The sequence below is a fragment of the Strongylocentrotus purpuratus genome, unplaced genomic scaffold, assembly GCF_000002235.5.
Source record: "Strongylocentrotus purpuratus isolate Spur 01 unplaced genomic scaffold, Spur_5.0 spur5_scaffold_3, whole genome shotgun sequence".
NCBI lineage: Eukaryota > Metazoa > Echinodermata > Echinoidea > Camarodonta > Strongylocentrotidae > Strongylocentrotus > Strongylocentrotus purpuratus.
In genome coordinates this window covers 30,319,443-30,337,812 of record NW_022145609.1, presented here as the reverse complement: position 1 = coordinate 30,337,812, position 18,370 = coordinate 30,319,443, and the positions used below count along the sequence as shown (strand labels likewise).

The window sequence follows — 18,370 nt, the reverse complement described above, 5'->3', positions numbered from 1 at the left end:
CTCTCTCTCCCCCTCTCTCTCCCCTCTCTCTCTCCCCTCTCTCTCTCCCAATCTCTTCCCATTCCTCAGACTCACCATCTGCTCATCTTTTTCTTTCCCCCGTCTGACCTTTCTCCCTATCTCTCCCACCCCCTCTCTTTCTCTCCCCACCCTCTCTCTCTCTTTTCTTCTTCTCTCTCTCTCTCTCTCTCTCTCTCTCTCTCCCCTCTCTCTCTCCCAATCTCTTCCCATTCCTCAGACTCGCCGTCTACTCCTCTTTTTCTTTCTCTCTCCTTCAGCTCCTATATCCCATTCTCTTACATCTCTACTCTCCTCCCCTCCCCCTCTCTCTCTCCCCCTCTCTCTCTCTCTCTCTCCCCAATCTCTTCCCATTCCTCAGACTCACCATCTGCTCCTCTTTTTCTTTCCCCCGTCTGACCTTTCTCCCTATCTCTCCAACCCCCTCTCTTTCTCTCCCCACCCTCTCTCTCTCTTTTTTCTTCTCTCTCTCTCTCTCTCTCTCTCTCCCTCTCATCATTCGAAGAATTTACATCATAATTAGAACGTCAAATTGATGAACATACACAATTTAAGCACATCACCCAACCGCATTCTTAATCACTTTTGGTATTCTTAATTCATTTTAATCGTATCATCATCATCAAGAATGTTTTTTTGGAGTAGCTTACATATGGAAATATAATAGTATTTCAGAAATTTGTAGGAAATAGGGCCAGTGATTTCCTTTTCCTTTTTGAGGGGGGGGGGGGCAGGAAAGATCCGAAGAGCCCAACATTAAAGGAGCAACGCGATTAAAGAGGGAAGGATCGAACACTGTATTCTACTATTCACATAAACAAATTGCATTTTTGCGAGGGAGTGCATCGACCGAGCGAGAACATTTCCAACATCTTTTAATCAACTTCTTTTCTTCATTTTCATTTACATACTTAGATCGGATTATATAAATCATACAGTTTATATAATTATTTCAAAAAAATTGTTTCTCTTATGTTTAAGTATTATATGGTACATTAACAATAACATCTGCATGAAAAATATCACATGTCATTCAATTATACGTGTAGAAAGAAAGAAAAAACTCTGACCAGGTTTTACATAGTAAAGACAGAACATACACAGCGACAAAAGCTAACAGAACTAACAGCAACAACAACAAAAACATATAAACAAGGAACAATTAAAATACATAAAGAATAAAACAACAATAAAAAAAAAATAAAAAAAACAATTGCATTGTTCAACTAAACCTAAAGCTCTCCGAATATCAATTATTGTAACCATGGTAACCAAGGGTTAAAATGTCATTTTGGCTAGGTTTAGGTTATCGAATCTTCCCCACCAAAATTTCTGACTACAACCCCGTCGATGGGGGGGGGGGGGGTAGGGAGGGGTGCCTCTATATATCTATCCCTGTTCTATCGATGTCATGATATTATGGTTTGTGAATGAGTTACATTGATAAAAAGCAAACACTTCTCGACTTTAACCCCTATACAAACTCTCCCAGATCCCTCTACTATCTATACCATACTCCAATAATTACCATACTCTGTCTTTTTTGGCCCGTCCTCTGGAGCGATTTCTCACTTTATCATTCTTCTGTCCCACATAATAATTATGTACAATTAATTATTTTCACTGAAAACTCGGATGTCAATAGGTTTTTAGATACAATTAGATCCTGAACAGTTGAACGTTTTTGACGAGAAACCTTTGTTTGAACAAAAATGTACTCATGTCATTGATTTAAAATTGAACCTAAAATAATGGCCAGTTTTAATACAATGCCAATATCATATACGCTAGCTAGCTAGGAAAAAGGCATTTGTTTAAGCCTTCAGTTCCAATTTGATGGTAGTGATTTTAATCACTAAAATGATTTTTCATTTATAAATTATTTGATCGCAAAGACTTTCCAGAAATCAAGTCAAGGGCGATTTCAATTCCCTATTGTACATCCCCCTTAAAGGTAATACAAAGTTTGGGGAAATTTTGAAAATTTGGTGGATAGTGATTCTTTACAATTTTGATATTTTTGGATGCCCCTGTGAATGTATTAAAAGCACAAGAAATATCAGCGCCTAATAGAAAATTCTGCTTTCGAGAAAAATTGAATACAAAAATTTACCGGTGCTCCCGGTAAATTTTGATCAATTTCAAGTAGCGCCTACGGCCGTACATTGGTAGCTGCGACCATGAACATCTCAGATTATGTAGTTGTGATATATAATTTTCAAAAGAAAATAGCTAATCGGTCGATTTTAGTCAAGAAACGCTGTTTTATAGCTTAATTTATATCTTGACCTTGAGAGGGAGCTATACAACATGAAGAGTTTATTATTTACAATTTCTTAACTTTAGACTCGATTTCAACCGCGGCAACATTCACTGAATATTGTAGGATCGCATATGCTTCCAATATGTTCATTTGAACCAAATTCATGACCCCATACCAAAACTTTGTATTACCTTTAAATCATGTTCGAATATAGCGTAGTACATCATTGGAATGTTATAGCAGATTCAAATAGCCTAGTAGATGGACTAGGCTTTTAAAATTGATTCGAGTTGTTTTTTTCGAAAGTGTATTCGATCGATGTTTTCGATCTGCAATATTCCTGGTTACATGAAAAGAGAGATAAAATTTGGTGCATTTTTTTGAAGTTACAACTAAAACCGATCAACCCAAAAGCTTGCACAGATAATGGCGCGGCAAACCAATGCTTAAAGGTAATACAAATATATAGCTTAATTAATATCTTCACCTTTAGAGGGAGCTATACAACATAAACAGTTTATTATTTATAATTTCATAAATTTAAACTCGATTTCAACCGCGACAACGATCACTGAATATTGTAGGATCGAATATGCTTCTAATATGTTCACCGGGAGCACCGGTAAATTTTTATATTCAATTTTTCTCGAAAGCAGAAGTGTTTTAGGGGCTAATTTTTCTAGTGCTTATAATACATCCACAGGGGCATCCAAATATATCAAAATTGTAAAGAATCACTATCCACCCAATTTCCAAAATTTCCCAAAACTTTGTATTACCTTTAAAGCCGCCGCGGTTTTTTACGTGTACAATAAACGGCAAAGTCTGCGCTCAACAAAGGATTTGCGCGTATGCGATGAGCTCTGTTTAATGTGGAGCGTATTATACATTGTACACTTTACATTTCACGTCATCATTAAAAAGTTCAACAACAACAAAAAAAAAAAAACGCCGCGGTTTTGCTGCGTCATCTGAACAAGCTTTAAAGGGTGACTTTGTCTAAGATACTGAAACAAAATCCTGGATTTAGCTCAATGACATTCTGCAATGATATTTATAAACCTTTAGGTCAGTCAGGAACTCCATGACTTTTACAAGCCGATCGCCTCTCTGATTATCAAGATATTTATGATTGGAAATCGAAATTTAAAAATTCGTTTTCCTAACGGTTTTCATAACACTACAGTGAGTCTATTGGGAAAAATGAGTATGGTAAAGTCACTCAAAGATTTGTAATTTGTTGAGGCACTCCTTATCCTTTTGAAGCGCATTTTTTTTTTGGGCTTCAATATTACACTATTACACTGATGATACGTGGGGTCATGTATCTCAGATTTAACATTGTTAAACCATGGACCTACTAAGACTACTTCGATAGTAGGTCCATGGTTAAACGATGCCTGTAAACACGGGTTCGGCTATTGTCTTACGGACAGAAAGATGACGCGTCTGGATCAGACGCGGGATCGCATTCATCTCCTCCGTTGCCATGGTTACCTGGGGTTGTAGAACCATCTACCTGTGAATCATCAAAAGAGCTTGCGGATGGCTCATTCCCAGGGTTTGCAGGAGGATCTACCGATGGTTCTTCAAAAGAGCTTAATTGCTCATTCTCTGGGGTAGTCGCGGGGGTAGTCGTTTCTGCCCAATCATCACTTACCCAATCATCATCACTAACACTGGCCCAACTTCCACCATTTGGTTTCTCTTTTGGCAGTTCTGGGCCAGGATCAGGATCAGCTACTGAGCTAACGGATGACCATTCACTGTCTATGGCCACTTCCCCTGGGGTGGTTGAGGTGGTTGTGGTGAAACTTGACTCAAAAGAGGACGAGCCATCACTCTGGTTTGATTGAGCAACAGGAGGGAAAAGACAGTGAAACATTTGAATTAAAATAGTTATTGTCAGATTAAGGTATTTAAAGATGAAGTTGAGTTCTGGTCATGCGATTGCATTGTGAAAGAAACGGTGTGGAACCGACCAGAAAAGGTTGATCATCTAGCATATAAGAATTTGTGTGTATTGCAAGGTTCTGGAATCATCAAAATGATAAGAAATGTGGCCAAGTCTTGGTAAAGTTACAAACACTTGCACAGAAAGATGTATATGGGACTACACGAACACGTGGCGTAAAAAGCCGGCCCCCCGATTTTTACGATGTTACATGCATATTTAGAATATGAAGGCATTTGACGAGCCATGCTTTTCAGGGAACATGTCTTAACTGATGTTCTTCCACACTTGCATAATAAGAATGAATAATGCTCACAAATTATTTTTCACCTCTTCCCAGAACTCAACCTTCTCTTTAAGGGTAGGGGAATGCAAGTCCGCAGAGAATATATACCGATTTTTTTTTTTAATTTCAAGCCGATATTGGAAAGTGGTAATAAAGGAATCGCATTTTGAAGAAAAAAACTGACTCGGATTGAATTGGAATGGCAAATTATTAACAAATTAATGACAATATAGTCAAACAAATATCTGATAGTGCAAACCATGTTGGCATATTAAACAATAGAAAAGCATTTCATCGATCAAATTTGAGTTTCCAACCTTTTTGCCGATGAACTTACATTGTATAAGATTCGGGCAAGAAACGCCTGTTTCTTAGTAATATTGCCAGTATTTCTTCCATAGGGGATAATCAGTAATGTCAAAATGTGTAATTGCCCCCCCCCCCCCCCCCCCCACCACCTCCTGGGACAAAAGTCGATCTTACCCCATCAAAAGGACACGCGGTTGGAACCCGGCACTGGATCGTTTTCGATGATTCCCCAATGCAGTCTTTTCCACTCCTGGTAGTGGAATCGGCAGGGGCCGGATTGTCGCAGGTCCTGGTCTGTATTTGATTACCAATTCCACATGTAGTGGAGCAGGAGGTAGAATCTCTCCACGCACTCCAGCCGCCGTGAACTGATGACAAAAAGCGGAAACTAATATAAAGGATCACTGGATGTCAAACGTGCTCTGATCTGCCAGCCAAACTCTATTTACGCTACATCGAAACCAATTAGCCAGTTTAAAGATACAATCTGCGCATGGGCAGATAAAGGTCATTTGTACCAAAATTAAAGATAAAACCCACCAGAGATGAATACTGGATATGCGCTCATGAAAGTTATGTAACATTATTCATTTATGCACTAACGGTACATTCTAAGATACGCAGGTGGAAGTATTCTTTTCAAGAGGGCAAACAAAAGTTATTCATGAAGCACATCTAGCAGCCTTTTAACACACAGCTAAAATTCATCGTATCTAGAGATGATTAGAATCACTCAACAGTTTTAAACATATTTATAGACAAAATTTCCCAGTGTGAACATCGTTTATACGATGTTGGGATAGATACGAAGTCGCGATGCATACGCCCTTGGTGTGAAAAGGCTGTAAAACTGTTGAGTGATTCTAATCATCTCTTGATACAATGAATTTGCTGCCTAAAAGCAGGCTGCAGATACGAAGTTCGTATCTAGTGAGCTTGACATTTTGTGTGTGAAAGGTTATTCGTGTTTAAACGTATTTCAGACGTGTTTAAACTGGATGGAGCATGCGCTTTGATTGATGTGACATGACCTTCAATGCGCAATGGCACTACTGCGCATTTTACGAGCAGTAGTTAATCACGAAACGATTAACGATCGCACCGAAATTTCTGTGTGTGAAAGGCTCGTGATTAGTTTAAACACGTTCGATCGAAACACGTTTATACTAGTCATGTTTATAGAATGTTAGCTGTGTGTGAAAAGGCTGCTACAGGACTTTGGCAGTTATTATTCTAAGATGCTCAAAGTGTAACTTCTCCATGTGTAAAAGATCTGTGGATATTTGGGGTCATTTGTACCATGTGCTATCTGTAAACCCCCTTATTTGGTAGTTTTAGAGATAGAACTTATCTTAATTTCATCTTAAAATCAAAGAGACTGAAATTGTGTATTTTTGAAAGCATACTGGAAAAGCAAAACATTTGTTGTATAGGGGAAAAAATGCACATGCGTTGGCTCTTATTGCTTCTTTATTGTGCGTTTCGTTCATTGCTTGCATAGTGCAATATGGCAGTGGATGGGCACTATTAACACGCCACGTGAGCAGATTACCTGCGCTATGCAAGACAGTGCGGCATTGGTGCGGCATTGAGGTGGAGGTGTCTCCTCGACATTTTCAGAGGTGGGGAACTGTGTTCAGAAAATATAAAATCCCCCCCCCCCACCCCCACACACACACACACTAGTGTATTTTCTTAGTTTTTGTGTTTAATTATTGTTTGTTTTGTTATTTTGTTTATTTTTAGCATGCGATTTAAAGCTGGGGGATAAATTTTTCAAAAAGTATTTCAAAACTATAAAGATTAATTTAATTTAATTTTAAAGATAATGCAAAAAATATTTCAAAACTTTAAAGATTAATTAAATTTAACTTTAAAGTAAATGCGCCAAAGTAGCCTTTTAAAGGGTTTGAATTTGTTGCTGTTTTTTTTTTTAACGTACCTGGGCAGTCGGCCTTCTTGCATTTCTCACTCTCACTGCTAGCGCCCTCACAATGAGACCCACCGTACAGGGGCTCGGGATTGTTGCAGCGCCTGGTCCGGAAACGATTGCCTCTTTTTCTACAGACTTTGGCCTGACATGCACCCCATTCTGTCCAATCACTCCAACCTCCATCGACTACAAGCATAAGAGAGACGACGGTGGAAGTTAAACTCTTGGAATAGCTTTGTTTCTGCTGCTGCCCGACGGCCTAAAAGACCAACAGTGTCGTGGGCCTATACTGAAATGCTGTTCACCAGACCGACCTCGCCAGTCTCGTAGGCCGTTAGTCCACTCTGATGTCCTCAATTTTTCATAATACAGGAAGAGGAGGGGGTGAAAAGGAGGGGGCGACGACACACGGAAACAGAGGGAGTGACGTGAGGGGAATCTTTAAAAAGTAACATGATTTTTTTTTTTTACGTCGAGCCACTCCCGCCACCCATCCTCTCCAATTGGCGCTACAGTCCTCCTTAGAAATTATGCTAAGAAAGATAACCAACAGTCTTTTTTAAGACTACACCAACAGTCCTTTTCACGACTACACACCCTCAAGAAAGATTACCGAGAGTCCTTTTCAGGACTCCTCAATCCACCCTCTCTCTCACATCTTGCATCCGCAAGCCTACTGTATATGATTATTTTTATTATTATCATCATTATTATCATTATTATTATTGGTACGATTAATATTGTTATCGTCGTTACGATTATTATTTTTATTGTTATCATCATTATCATTATTACAATTGTTACAATTAAGCCTGTTATCATCATCATCATCATCTTTATTGTCTTGATTAATTTTCATTATTATATTTACCAGGGCATGCCCCAAGTGGAGAGCAAGGCATACGATCCATTCTGCTTCCTTCACACGGCAGACCGCCATGTTGAGGTCTGGGCTTAGTGCACGTCCGGTACCTTGCCCGAACTCCTCCTTCGCCACAGGTCTTACTGCAAGGTCGCAACCTGGACCAGTCGCTCCATCCTCCGTCTACTGCTCACACACGAGAACGGAATAAAAAGCAGGAATAAAACGGTGATTAGCTGTGGCGTAGATACATTATGGAGAAGGGGGATGGGGGGATGTATACACCAATCGAATGGAGTAAAAAGAAATGGAGAAAAAACTTGAGAGAGAGAGAGAGAGAGAGAATGAGAGAGAGAGAGAGAGAGATAGAGAGAGAGAGAGAGAATGAGAGAGAGAGAGAGAGGGAGAGAGAGAATAAGAGAGAGAGAGAGAGAGAGAGAGAGAAGGGGAGGGGGCAAACTGTAAAGATGACCTCTCCCACACCTCCTCCCTTAATTAAAAATATTATAATGTTGTTCTCTCACATTTTCTGAACCTCCCTTCATGTGACATTAGTCCCCTCTCGAATGCCAGGACCCACACTACGACTTTGACTAAAATGATTCCATATTCATGCCCCCCTCGACAAGGCATCTGAAATGTATACGTATTTACAAGGATTCTCAGAGAATTTTTAAAGATTTGAACCCCCCCCCCCCCTCCCCCTCCTCCCCGCCAGAGAATCTGGGGTCGTCTCTAAATTACTGAAACATGAGGGTCAAATCATCGTTCATATTTCTTATCGGCAATTAAACGTTATTTACTTTAAAGGCTTAAATGTTCCTAACTTGACGTTTAGATTGCTTTGGATGTAGATGATATTTTATATCAATACTGCTGGAAAAGACTACAGAATCAGGATTTTGTTTGTTTACACGATGTGGGCTTTTCCCGTTTGGTATCAAATTCGTCTAGTACAGGAAATGCAAGACTTCCGTGGTTCCCGTATACGGATGAAAACAGGAGGAAATAAAAACGCATTTAGCAGAACGTTGAATACGTCGGGGTAAAAGGTAGTTCCTGCTACAGAAGGAAACACTTCTTCATTACTGTGGAGAATCAGAAAACTACTTGATAATTGGACAAAAGAAACTCATATACTTTGATAGTATTGTAATCATGGGCGTCAATCCAAATTAGACCGTGGGGGGGGGGGGGGCACAATTTCAGACAGAGCGGCGCCAGGTTATTTTGTTAGGGGGCAAAAGGGGGGTGTGAGGGGGGATGTGCCCCCTCAGAAGTTGAAGTTTTTTTTTTTTTTTTAATTGATGCTTAAAGGGCTCGCTTTTGTGCATACTTTTTGCCAAATTAAAAAGAAAAAAGTCGATAGTTCAACTAACATAAACGAAAAACGCAGGGGGTGTCTGAGGGGGATGTGCCCCCCCCCCCCCCTCAGAAGTTGAAAATTTGTTTTGAAATTGATGCTTAAATGGCTCGCTTTGGTGCATACTTTTTGCCAAATTGAAAAGAAAACAGTAGAACGCAGGGGGTGTCTGAGGGGAGTGTGCCCCCTTCAGAAGTTTAAGATTTGTTTTAAATTGATGCATAAATGGCTCGATTCGGTTCATACTTTTTGCCAAATTAAAAAGAAAACAGTCTTAAGTTCAATTAACTGGAACAAGAACGCAAGGGGGGTGTCACCATATTTTTCAGAAGGGTTGTTATTTTGTCGTTTCCATTGAACAATCAGCCATAAGATTTGGGAGATACAAGGAATTAATTTGATTTTTTTTCAGTTGGTGAAAATATTTTCATAGTAAACTAATGTTTGAACTTCTGGTAATGTGAATGTAATAAAGACGCTTCTATGAATAAAATCTGATAGCCTGATTTGGCTTGATTTTTCTCTCTTTTTCTTTATTTTCTCTATCTTTATTTTCCCCCCTCTCCCCCCGCTCTCCCTTACGTCATAAATTACATTTTAAGTTCTCTTTCTCCTGGCCTCCCTCCTTCTCGTCCCCTTCCTTTTCTTTTCTTCTCCTTCTCTTCCTTTTCCTTCTCCTTTTCCTCTTTCTCCTTCCCTTCCTCTTCCTTTTTTTCAAAATGATAGGGGCGGCCGCACCCCCTGCCCCCCCTGAGTTCAGTGATGATTAGGGGGAGGGGGTCGGAGGACATAGCATGCGGTGTTTGCAGGATATGGTGTGGCATAAGGCTTAACACCCCCCTCCCAATATAAATTTAGTATCAGAAACAGTAAAATACATAGACTGAATAAAACAAAATAATGAACGAAAGTTTTAATGTTTGCATTTTTTCCTAAAAAGCGAAAATGTTCTATAATATATAACTTACTTTAACAAAAATTCCATATCTCAATAATTTAGAAACCGGTCCAAAATAACGTATAAACAGTGGGAACATTTTAGTTTAGCTGGCAACTTTTGGAAAGTAACTAAAATAATTTTTTTTTTTTTAAGTCAACACGGAGAGAAAGAGAGAAAGAAGAAGAAAAAAAAAAGAAGATTTTAACCTAAATCGTGGGAGGGATATTTTCACTACCTGAAAATTTGTGGGGGGACGTATCAGAAACGTATCGTATACGTATAGTATTTAAAAAAAAACAGAAAGCTATAATACATGGCCGTCCAAAGGATTTTTTTATGTTGGGGACCGGGGTAAAATGCAATAAATTATGGAAAATTTATTGCATTTTCTGAGGTTTTTTTTATTTATGGAAACTGCCCCCTACCCTAGCCCCCGCTGCGTACAGGCATGGTTTAGTGACACAGCAATGGCCTCGTAACTGAGAGGCCCCAGGACCAAAACCGTGTCGATGTGCTATATTAGTGCCCTTTTGTGGGGCATTAATCCTCATCATCTGTCATTTATAACTTAAGGGAGTAGGTCCCCTAGTTAATAAGCATAGTAGCGTACATGCTTTAGCAGTCACGGAAAACACAAATTGGCATATTATTATTCAATAAAACTTAGAATGTATACTATTATCTAGATCTATTATTTATAAATTATTTTTAAAATAATTCCGTAAATTGGGGTAAAACAAAAATATTCCAACTTTATGAGCGACAGTGTAGGTAAAAATGCCAGAGTTAAAAGTGCCAGAGTTGAAAATGTCAGAGGTGAAAATGTAAGAGGTAAAAATGTCAGACGTGAAAATGTCAGAGGTAAAAATGTCAGAGGTAAAAATGCCAAAGGTAAAAATGCTAGAGGTAAAAATGCCAGAGTTGAAAGTGCCAGAGTTGAAAATGTCAGAGGTGAAAATGTAAGAGGTAAAAATGTCAGACGTGAAAATGTCAGAGGTAAAAATGTCAGAGGTAAAAATGCCATAGGTAAAAATGCTAGAGCTAAAAATGTCAGAGGTGTAAATGTAAGAGGTACAAATGCCAGACGTGAACATGTTAGAGGTAAACACGTTAGAGGTAAAAATGTCAGTGGTATACATATAACATTTTGGATAATTTACGTACTTGGGCATTCACGGAGTTTGCATCTTTTCAGTTCTCCTAGTTCAGAGACAGTGCATTCTGCATGATCGCCGTGAGGACATGGACGATGGCGAAACTGAACTCCGTACCCACAGGTCTGCGTGCATTCGGTCCAGTTGCTCCAAGGAGTTTCTGCCAGTGCCAACAAGATATGATGATTTTATTTATTTTATTTTATTTATTGGTTTCTGCATCTTTTTCCTTTTTTTCATCATACGTTTTCATGAACATAATATGGTTTGAAACAATATTTTAAGTGTATATAATTTAATACAGCTAATTATAAACGAAATTAAACAAATATATTGAATGCATAATTAACATACATTAGATGCAGGACAATGATGATAATAAAACACGGTCGCATAGGCTTTCAAGTAATCAAGGGCATTTTGTAATAGGCCTACCACATTGTATATCATTCTTACATAATACGTTAGAGCTCGATCTGCGTATTATTGTGGAGGTGTCTTGATTTAATATACAGTGCGTCCCAGAAAAAACGAAACCGAGAATTATCGATGTTTTATCTTAACTTAATCACAATTATAATTGATAAATGACACATATTTGTAAAGCTTAGATCCTCCTCTTTCATTTAATGCAACTCGTATAATCCATATTTCACGCATGAGTGATTAAAATGAATTTGAAGAGAGGAAAACAAAAAGTCATTTGGCGGACGGTATTTGAATTTCAAAGAGAAAAATCGCATTTCAAGAAAGTTGAGTTTCTGCCCTTTCATATGACACCTCAGTCAGGAAAAATGAGGTAGGAATAAAAAAGTTCTGTTTTGTTTAAACTAGTGCTTGCATTTCCATAATTTTATTAAACGAATTCGTTTTCACTGGCTGTCTGCTGTAGCAACAAACGGAATTAACAATAGACTTAACTCCGTTTCGTTGACTATCAGCCGTGGACGAAAGACTTCATGTTATGATAAAACAGCGATAGTTCTCGTTTTCATTTTTTCTGGGACGCACTGTATAGTGGTTCATTCACTTGACTCTCAATCCAAGGGATGAGGGTTAAAATTTCAGCCCGGTACTAACGTCCTTTGTTGAGTTATTAATCCACATTTCCCACTCTCCGCGGAGGTGTAAATGGCTACCTGGAAATTATTGACTGGGGTAATAATAATGGTATCGTAGGGCTTGCAGGAAGAGCAGTATTAATAACTGATTAAAATAAATGTCTATTTATACAAATGTGAATTTCATGTTTGCACGTTCAACAGGTGTCTCTAACTATTTTATAGGAGTTGCATTTGGTTGATTTATAACAGTCTTCACAAACAAAAATGTACGTACAGACCATGGCAAAATGGCAATATATTAGATTAGATTGAAGTGATTTCATGAGGTACTGTCACCGATTCCCTAGCTGACAAAAATAGAATAGTATCACGCACAGTGTAACAACAGGTCCACACTGTGACATAATGACACACGGTGGTCAATGGTAACATAATATGAAATCATAGAGTTTGACCATGGGATCACAGTATCACAGTGTTTTATGGCTATGTGAACACACTATGTTAAAAACATCATGCGTATATACCGTGTGTCACATTGTGATAGATTGTGGATATAGAGACAAAATAGAGAGAGCAACGAAAATCTCAATACAAAGGCATTTATTTGAAATACTTTCACATTGTTCGGAATCACTCACTAGCAAAGAACTTTGTTGGAGGACTGTGGTATAGGCTCTTGGCTCTCATACCAGAGGTCCTGGGTTCGATCCTCATTCTTCGGTGCTTACAATCCTTGGATAGGCCTAAGGTGTTTTGCACACATAAAATTTTTTTCCCACTCTGCCCAAGTGTGTAGGGTACCTGGCAAGGCTCTGGCCCACATAAAAAGAAGTAATAAGACTAGTGGCTATACCATGAGTGAATGAGACCCAATTCCCTTATAACTAATTTTGACTTTCAATTATTATTATCACTATGATGATATTAAATATGACGAGCTCAAATATACACCTGAAGACTAACTTGTAGCGCAAAATCCTTTAAGATATTGCTTATTACGCTTTACATCAAGACATAGGCCTATACAAGGTGCAACACTTATTAAACAACTTCACCTAATGACAATATGAACAATAGTTGTTAGATTTTAAAAATAAATAGTTAAGGAAGGAGTGTGTCTTTAAATTTGTTTCTTACCAGAAGCGAGACTTGTTGCGCAGACAAGGAGAACACCTACAACACTCAAAGAGACTTTGATCCTTTCCATTATCACCATCGTGTCAGTCTAGCTTGTGAGGAACTGATAAAGCAGCAACTTTTTTAAGTATTAAAGCGTCTAACATCAACAAATGAATGAGCCTCTCCTCACTTCTGATTTCCTCTCTCTCTCTCTTTCTCTCTCTCTCTCTCTCTCTCTCTCTCTCTCTCTCGCTCTCACACACCACACTATCGGTTTCGTTCTTTCCAGAACATAATAAACTTCCGTTAAGTGTTGACGGAAATATACCTACGATGGATCAATGATTTTTTTTCTCCAGGAAAATACAAACAAAACGTGTCGTATGATCTAGCCAGTTCATTACCAGTGGCGGAACCATGCAGGAGATGGCATGAGGGGTGGGGGGGGGGGGGGTCCCTCGTCAAAATACATTACTTCGCAAAGGTCCGGAACCCGTAATGTTCCATATCTATGTCTGAAAACAGATTTGGAATTATCATATTGCATGATGATGATGATGATTTAATATTGAAGCTGCGCGACACCCGTAGGTCGAATGTATAAATTTGTGATTGTAATTGCGGATTGGGTTGGTTTTACTTGACTGCTATAAGGAAGCATTGTGTATGCTTGTTATTTAGCCGCCAGGGGACCGACAGCTTTAAGTCCTCACCGAGGTACTTGCTAATAAGGATTGATGCCTTACCAAAGGGCACTAGCGCATCGACTGGTTTTTGAACCCGGGATCTCCCGTTTACGAGACCCCTGCTCTACCACTGAGCCATCGCGCCTCCTGATTTGGTATGAAAAGTGGGTAAGACTCCAGGCCATAAAGTCATGATAGCTCGCGGTGCAAAAAGAAAGAAAGGAGAAGAAGATTAAGAAGGGGAAAAAAGGCGGGGGAAAGGGCGAAAGTTGGATTCTGCCCCCGGCCATTTTACAGGGATTTTTTTTTAGGGGGGAGGGGGAGTCGGCTGGGGTTTGGGTATTCTCGCCTTTAATCTTTTCTACGTGATTGTGCTTCACCTAATTAAACTGATAATGAAAGAAATTTTCAGGGAAGAGGGATTTGAAGGTTTTTTTTAATTTTAATTTTTCAAAAAATATATATACTTTTTTGTTGGGGTGGGGGTGGCTGGAGCCCCCGAAGCCCCTCTCTTGTACGACATCTGGTTTTAATCTCATTTTTGATGTGCCGTCGGATGTGTGTCCGCTTAAAATCTGAAACCATTTTCCTGGAAGTGTTTTTGAAAAGGGGACTGAACTGAGCAAACAAAACGAAAGCGAAATAGAAGAGGAATTCTCTAGTAATATTCATTGATCACCTTTAATGATAGTGTGAAAATCTAGAACTTCCACCAACTTCATAAACTGAAAATAAGAATAAAGTGGTTGAATAATAATACAAATTGAAAGTTCAAAAGAGTGCACAATGCAAAAACCAGAGTGTTAAAATTAACACCAAGTGTGTTCAATTTAACACTTTCTTGGTATCTATATCGGACAACTCCTCTGGTGTTACTTAACACCATTTTCTGGAATTAGATAATTTCAATTTCACTTTTGGTGTTAATATTTGACAACTCGATCCTACTGGTGTAGATTAACAACAATATCTGGAATCGTAACAAATTCAATTCCACTCTTGGTGGTAATATTTGACAACTCCTACTGGTGTAGATTAACAACAATGTCTGGAATCATAACAAATTCAATTCCACTTTTGGTGTTTATATTCTTGTTGATCCAATGGTCCCACATTCCATATTTCCTATTATCGACCAGGGTAGAGGAACAAGTGGTAAACTGATAATTCATAATCGATGTTGGCTACTGTCCACCAATAGGTATATTGTAATTGTAACAAGATCGGACAAATAATCTATTGGTCAATAATTGCCAAAGGAAAATACAAATCACAAAATTGATGTGCATTGTCATAATTTGCTTAACAAATCATGATAAATGTATTCTTCTGTGAACACGTGTAAAGTAATCATTAAGCGCGCGTAAAAAACTTATTCGACCAATCAACCACCTTAAACGAAATCACGTGATGATACTTTCAACAACGAGCATAAAACAACACTGTGTTACTTAACACCAAGTAATTATTAATGCATGCTTAAATCTGACCGGTGTTAAAAAAAAAAACACCAATGGTATAAAAAAAAATCAATACCATACTGGTGTTAGAAATTTAACACCCTGGTTTTTGCAGTGCATTCATAGCATGAGCTATAATTTATTTAGAAAACTGCTGTATTAGGTTTTATTATCTAAATCTTCGGATGTCTTATGGTACATTATATTAATTACTTTATGCATTATATAATAATTATGTCATGTCATTACAAAAAGAAAAAGGGGTGTTTCTGCTGGATAAGACAGTATAAGTACTATTACGTCATTTATTTTAGTAAAGTATGAGTTATAATTTATTTAGAAAATTGCTGTATAAGGTTTCATATATCTAAATCTTCGGATGTATAATAATACATTATAATTTTTACTTTATGCATTATATCTGTCATGTCATTACAAAAAGAAAAAAAAAAGAGTGTTTCTGCTGGATATAATTTTTCTTCTGTTTTGCTATAAGCACTGCTTTGTCGATTGGTTTATACGATTATGTTAACAAACATAATATTGATTTGTCACATTACATTATAAGTTGATTTATAATTATGATGTATAGACTATGTTTCCAAACAGAATATTGATTAGCTACATTGCATGGTAAATTGATTTATATGTTTAAACAAAGAATATTGATGTACATCAATGAAGTTTAATAAATACAATACAATACATACACTGTTGGTCATAATGGTGGAATATTTTTTTTTTACCCCGATTTATGGAAAGATTTTAACAATGATTTATTCCTACTTGATCTAGATAATAGTATAAATTCTCAGATTTGGTTGAATAATAGTTTGGGAGTGTTTGTTTTGCGTGATTGCTAAATCATGTGTATGCTTCTATGCTAATCTACTAGGGGACCTACGTCCTTAAGTCATAACTGACAGTAATGAGGAATAATGCCTCATAAAAGGGCACTAATGAAGCATATCTTAACGGTTTTGATCCTGGGGGCTCACAGTAACGGGGCCATTGCTTAGCCACTGAATCATAACGGTACGCAGCAGGGACTAGGGTACGTCGCCGCCCCCATAAATACAAAAAAACAAAGAAAATGCAATAGATTTTCAATAATTCATTGCATTTCCCCCCGGTCCCCAACATCACAAATTCCTCTGTAGGGCAATGCATTATGGGTCAAGGCATGCCCACATAGAGGATTTTTTTTATCCTAGGGGTCGGGGCAAAATGCAATGAATTATTGAAAATTTATTGCATTTTCTTTGTTTTTTTGTATTTATGGGGGCGGCGACGTACCCTTGCCCCCGCTGCGTACAGTCATGATTCAGTGGCTAAGCAATGGCCCCGTTACTGTGAGCCCCCAGGATCAAAACCGTTAACATATGCTTTATTAGTGCCCTTTTATGAGGCATTATTCCTCATTACTGTCAGTTATGACTTAAGGACGTAGGTCCCCTAGTAGATTAGCATAGAAGCATACACATGCTTTAGCAGTCACGCAAAACAAACACTCACCAAATTATTATTCAATCAAATCTGAGAATTTATACTTTTATCTAGATTTAGTAGGAATAAATCATTGTTAAAACCTTTCCATAAATCGGGGTAAAAAAAAAATATTCCACCATTATGACCAACAGTGTATTTGACTTACATAATATGCCCTAAATATAAATTATTATATAAATCATATTTGAAATCTCCGGTTAGAATTAATTAATGGACTGTTTATATAGGCTCTGAAGATGCTTTTGAGTCTTCGGCTTCTCAATTCAAACTTTAAGATATTCCTTATCTTTCGCTTTCCTCTCTCACATGATTTGTAGTGTAAATCTGTAATTTTTGAAGTTTCCGAAATAGCGATGGTTAATCTCTGGGGTAAGTGAAGCGGTGCCGGAGGGGCGGGGGACGAAAAAAGGAGTACTTCTTCAAATCAAACTCAATGAATTTATTGAAATAAAATCCTGGCATTGAAAATTTAAAAAAAGATCCGCCAAACCCCAAACAAACAAATCAGAGCAAAACAAAATAGCATGCTCAATAGAAAACAGGAAAAACAAAGGCAAATTTAATCAAAGCGAAACTGTATGTATCGGGAAGTGAGGAAGAGAGACATAATTTGTATGCCTAAAGAGAGAGAGAGAGAAAGAGAAAGAGAGAGGGAGAGGAGAGAAAGAGAAAGAGAGAGGGAGAGGAGAGAAAGAGAGAGAGAGGGGGGTCCGGCTAAGGCATGAAAAACACGATGATAGACGCTTTCCCGGCCATTAATGAAGTAGACCTATAATAATAATAGTAATAATAAAAACTATTATAATAATTTATTTTTTTATTTTTATTTATTTATTTATTTATGCATGTTCACAATTTCACAATTCATTGAAGTTAACATCACATGAAAATTAATATAAGATGACAAATCATTTTCAATTTTACAATACATTTGAATTAACTTCACGTGAAAAAGAATATAACATTGTTTTATCAAAGACAAGTTGCAACTTATATACAGTTTGAATAATGAACACACAAAGGTGATGAAACATAAGCAAATAGAGCTTGAATCGTTACAACACCTTTTAAATATATAATATATGACAAATAAAATTCCTAAAGTTTTGTAGTGAACTATTTACACTATTTACAAAGTTTTAAAAAAAGAAACCAAAATTTTTTTCGTTAGGCCTAGTAACAAAATTATGTTAGATTTAATTAGAACTGATAAATAGATTATAATAGTGTCGATGTACGTATTCGAGTGGATATGTCAACGGACTTTGGATCACATGGTCCGCAGTTAGCCGAGTCTCTCCGATGTACTAATGTCCTTTGGCATTACTCGACATTAATTTGCCACACTTGACCCAAGTGAGGTAAATGGGTATGGCAGGAATTAATTCCTTGAAATGCTATAGCGCCATAATGCCATGCTAAATCCGGGGTAATCATAATTGTGGAG

General features: G+C 37.7%; 1 protein-coding gene across 1 annotated transcript; it reads right to left on the bottom strand.

Annotated features, from left to right (window-relative positions):
• Positions 1 to 3,461: 3,461 nt before the first annotated feature.
• On the bottom strand, positions 3,462 to 13,462 carry LOC763744 (hemicentin-1). Its single transcript, XM_001199810.4, has 6 exons — positions 13,287 to 13,462; positions 11,093 to 11,242; positions 7,635 to 7,811; positions 6,773 to 6,949; positions 5,005 to 5,198; positions 3,462 to 4,124 (listed from the first exon to the last, which is right to left on the bottom strand). The coding sequence occupies exons 1-6, from the start codon at positions 13,363 to 13,365 to the stop codon at positions 3,708 to 3,710; spliced, it is 1,194 nt and encodes a 397-aa protein (XP_001199810.3). The 5' UTR covers positions 13,366 to 13,462; the 3' UTR covers positions 3,462 to 3,707.
• Positions 13,463 to 18,370: the final 4,908 nt, after the last annotated feature.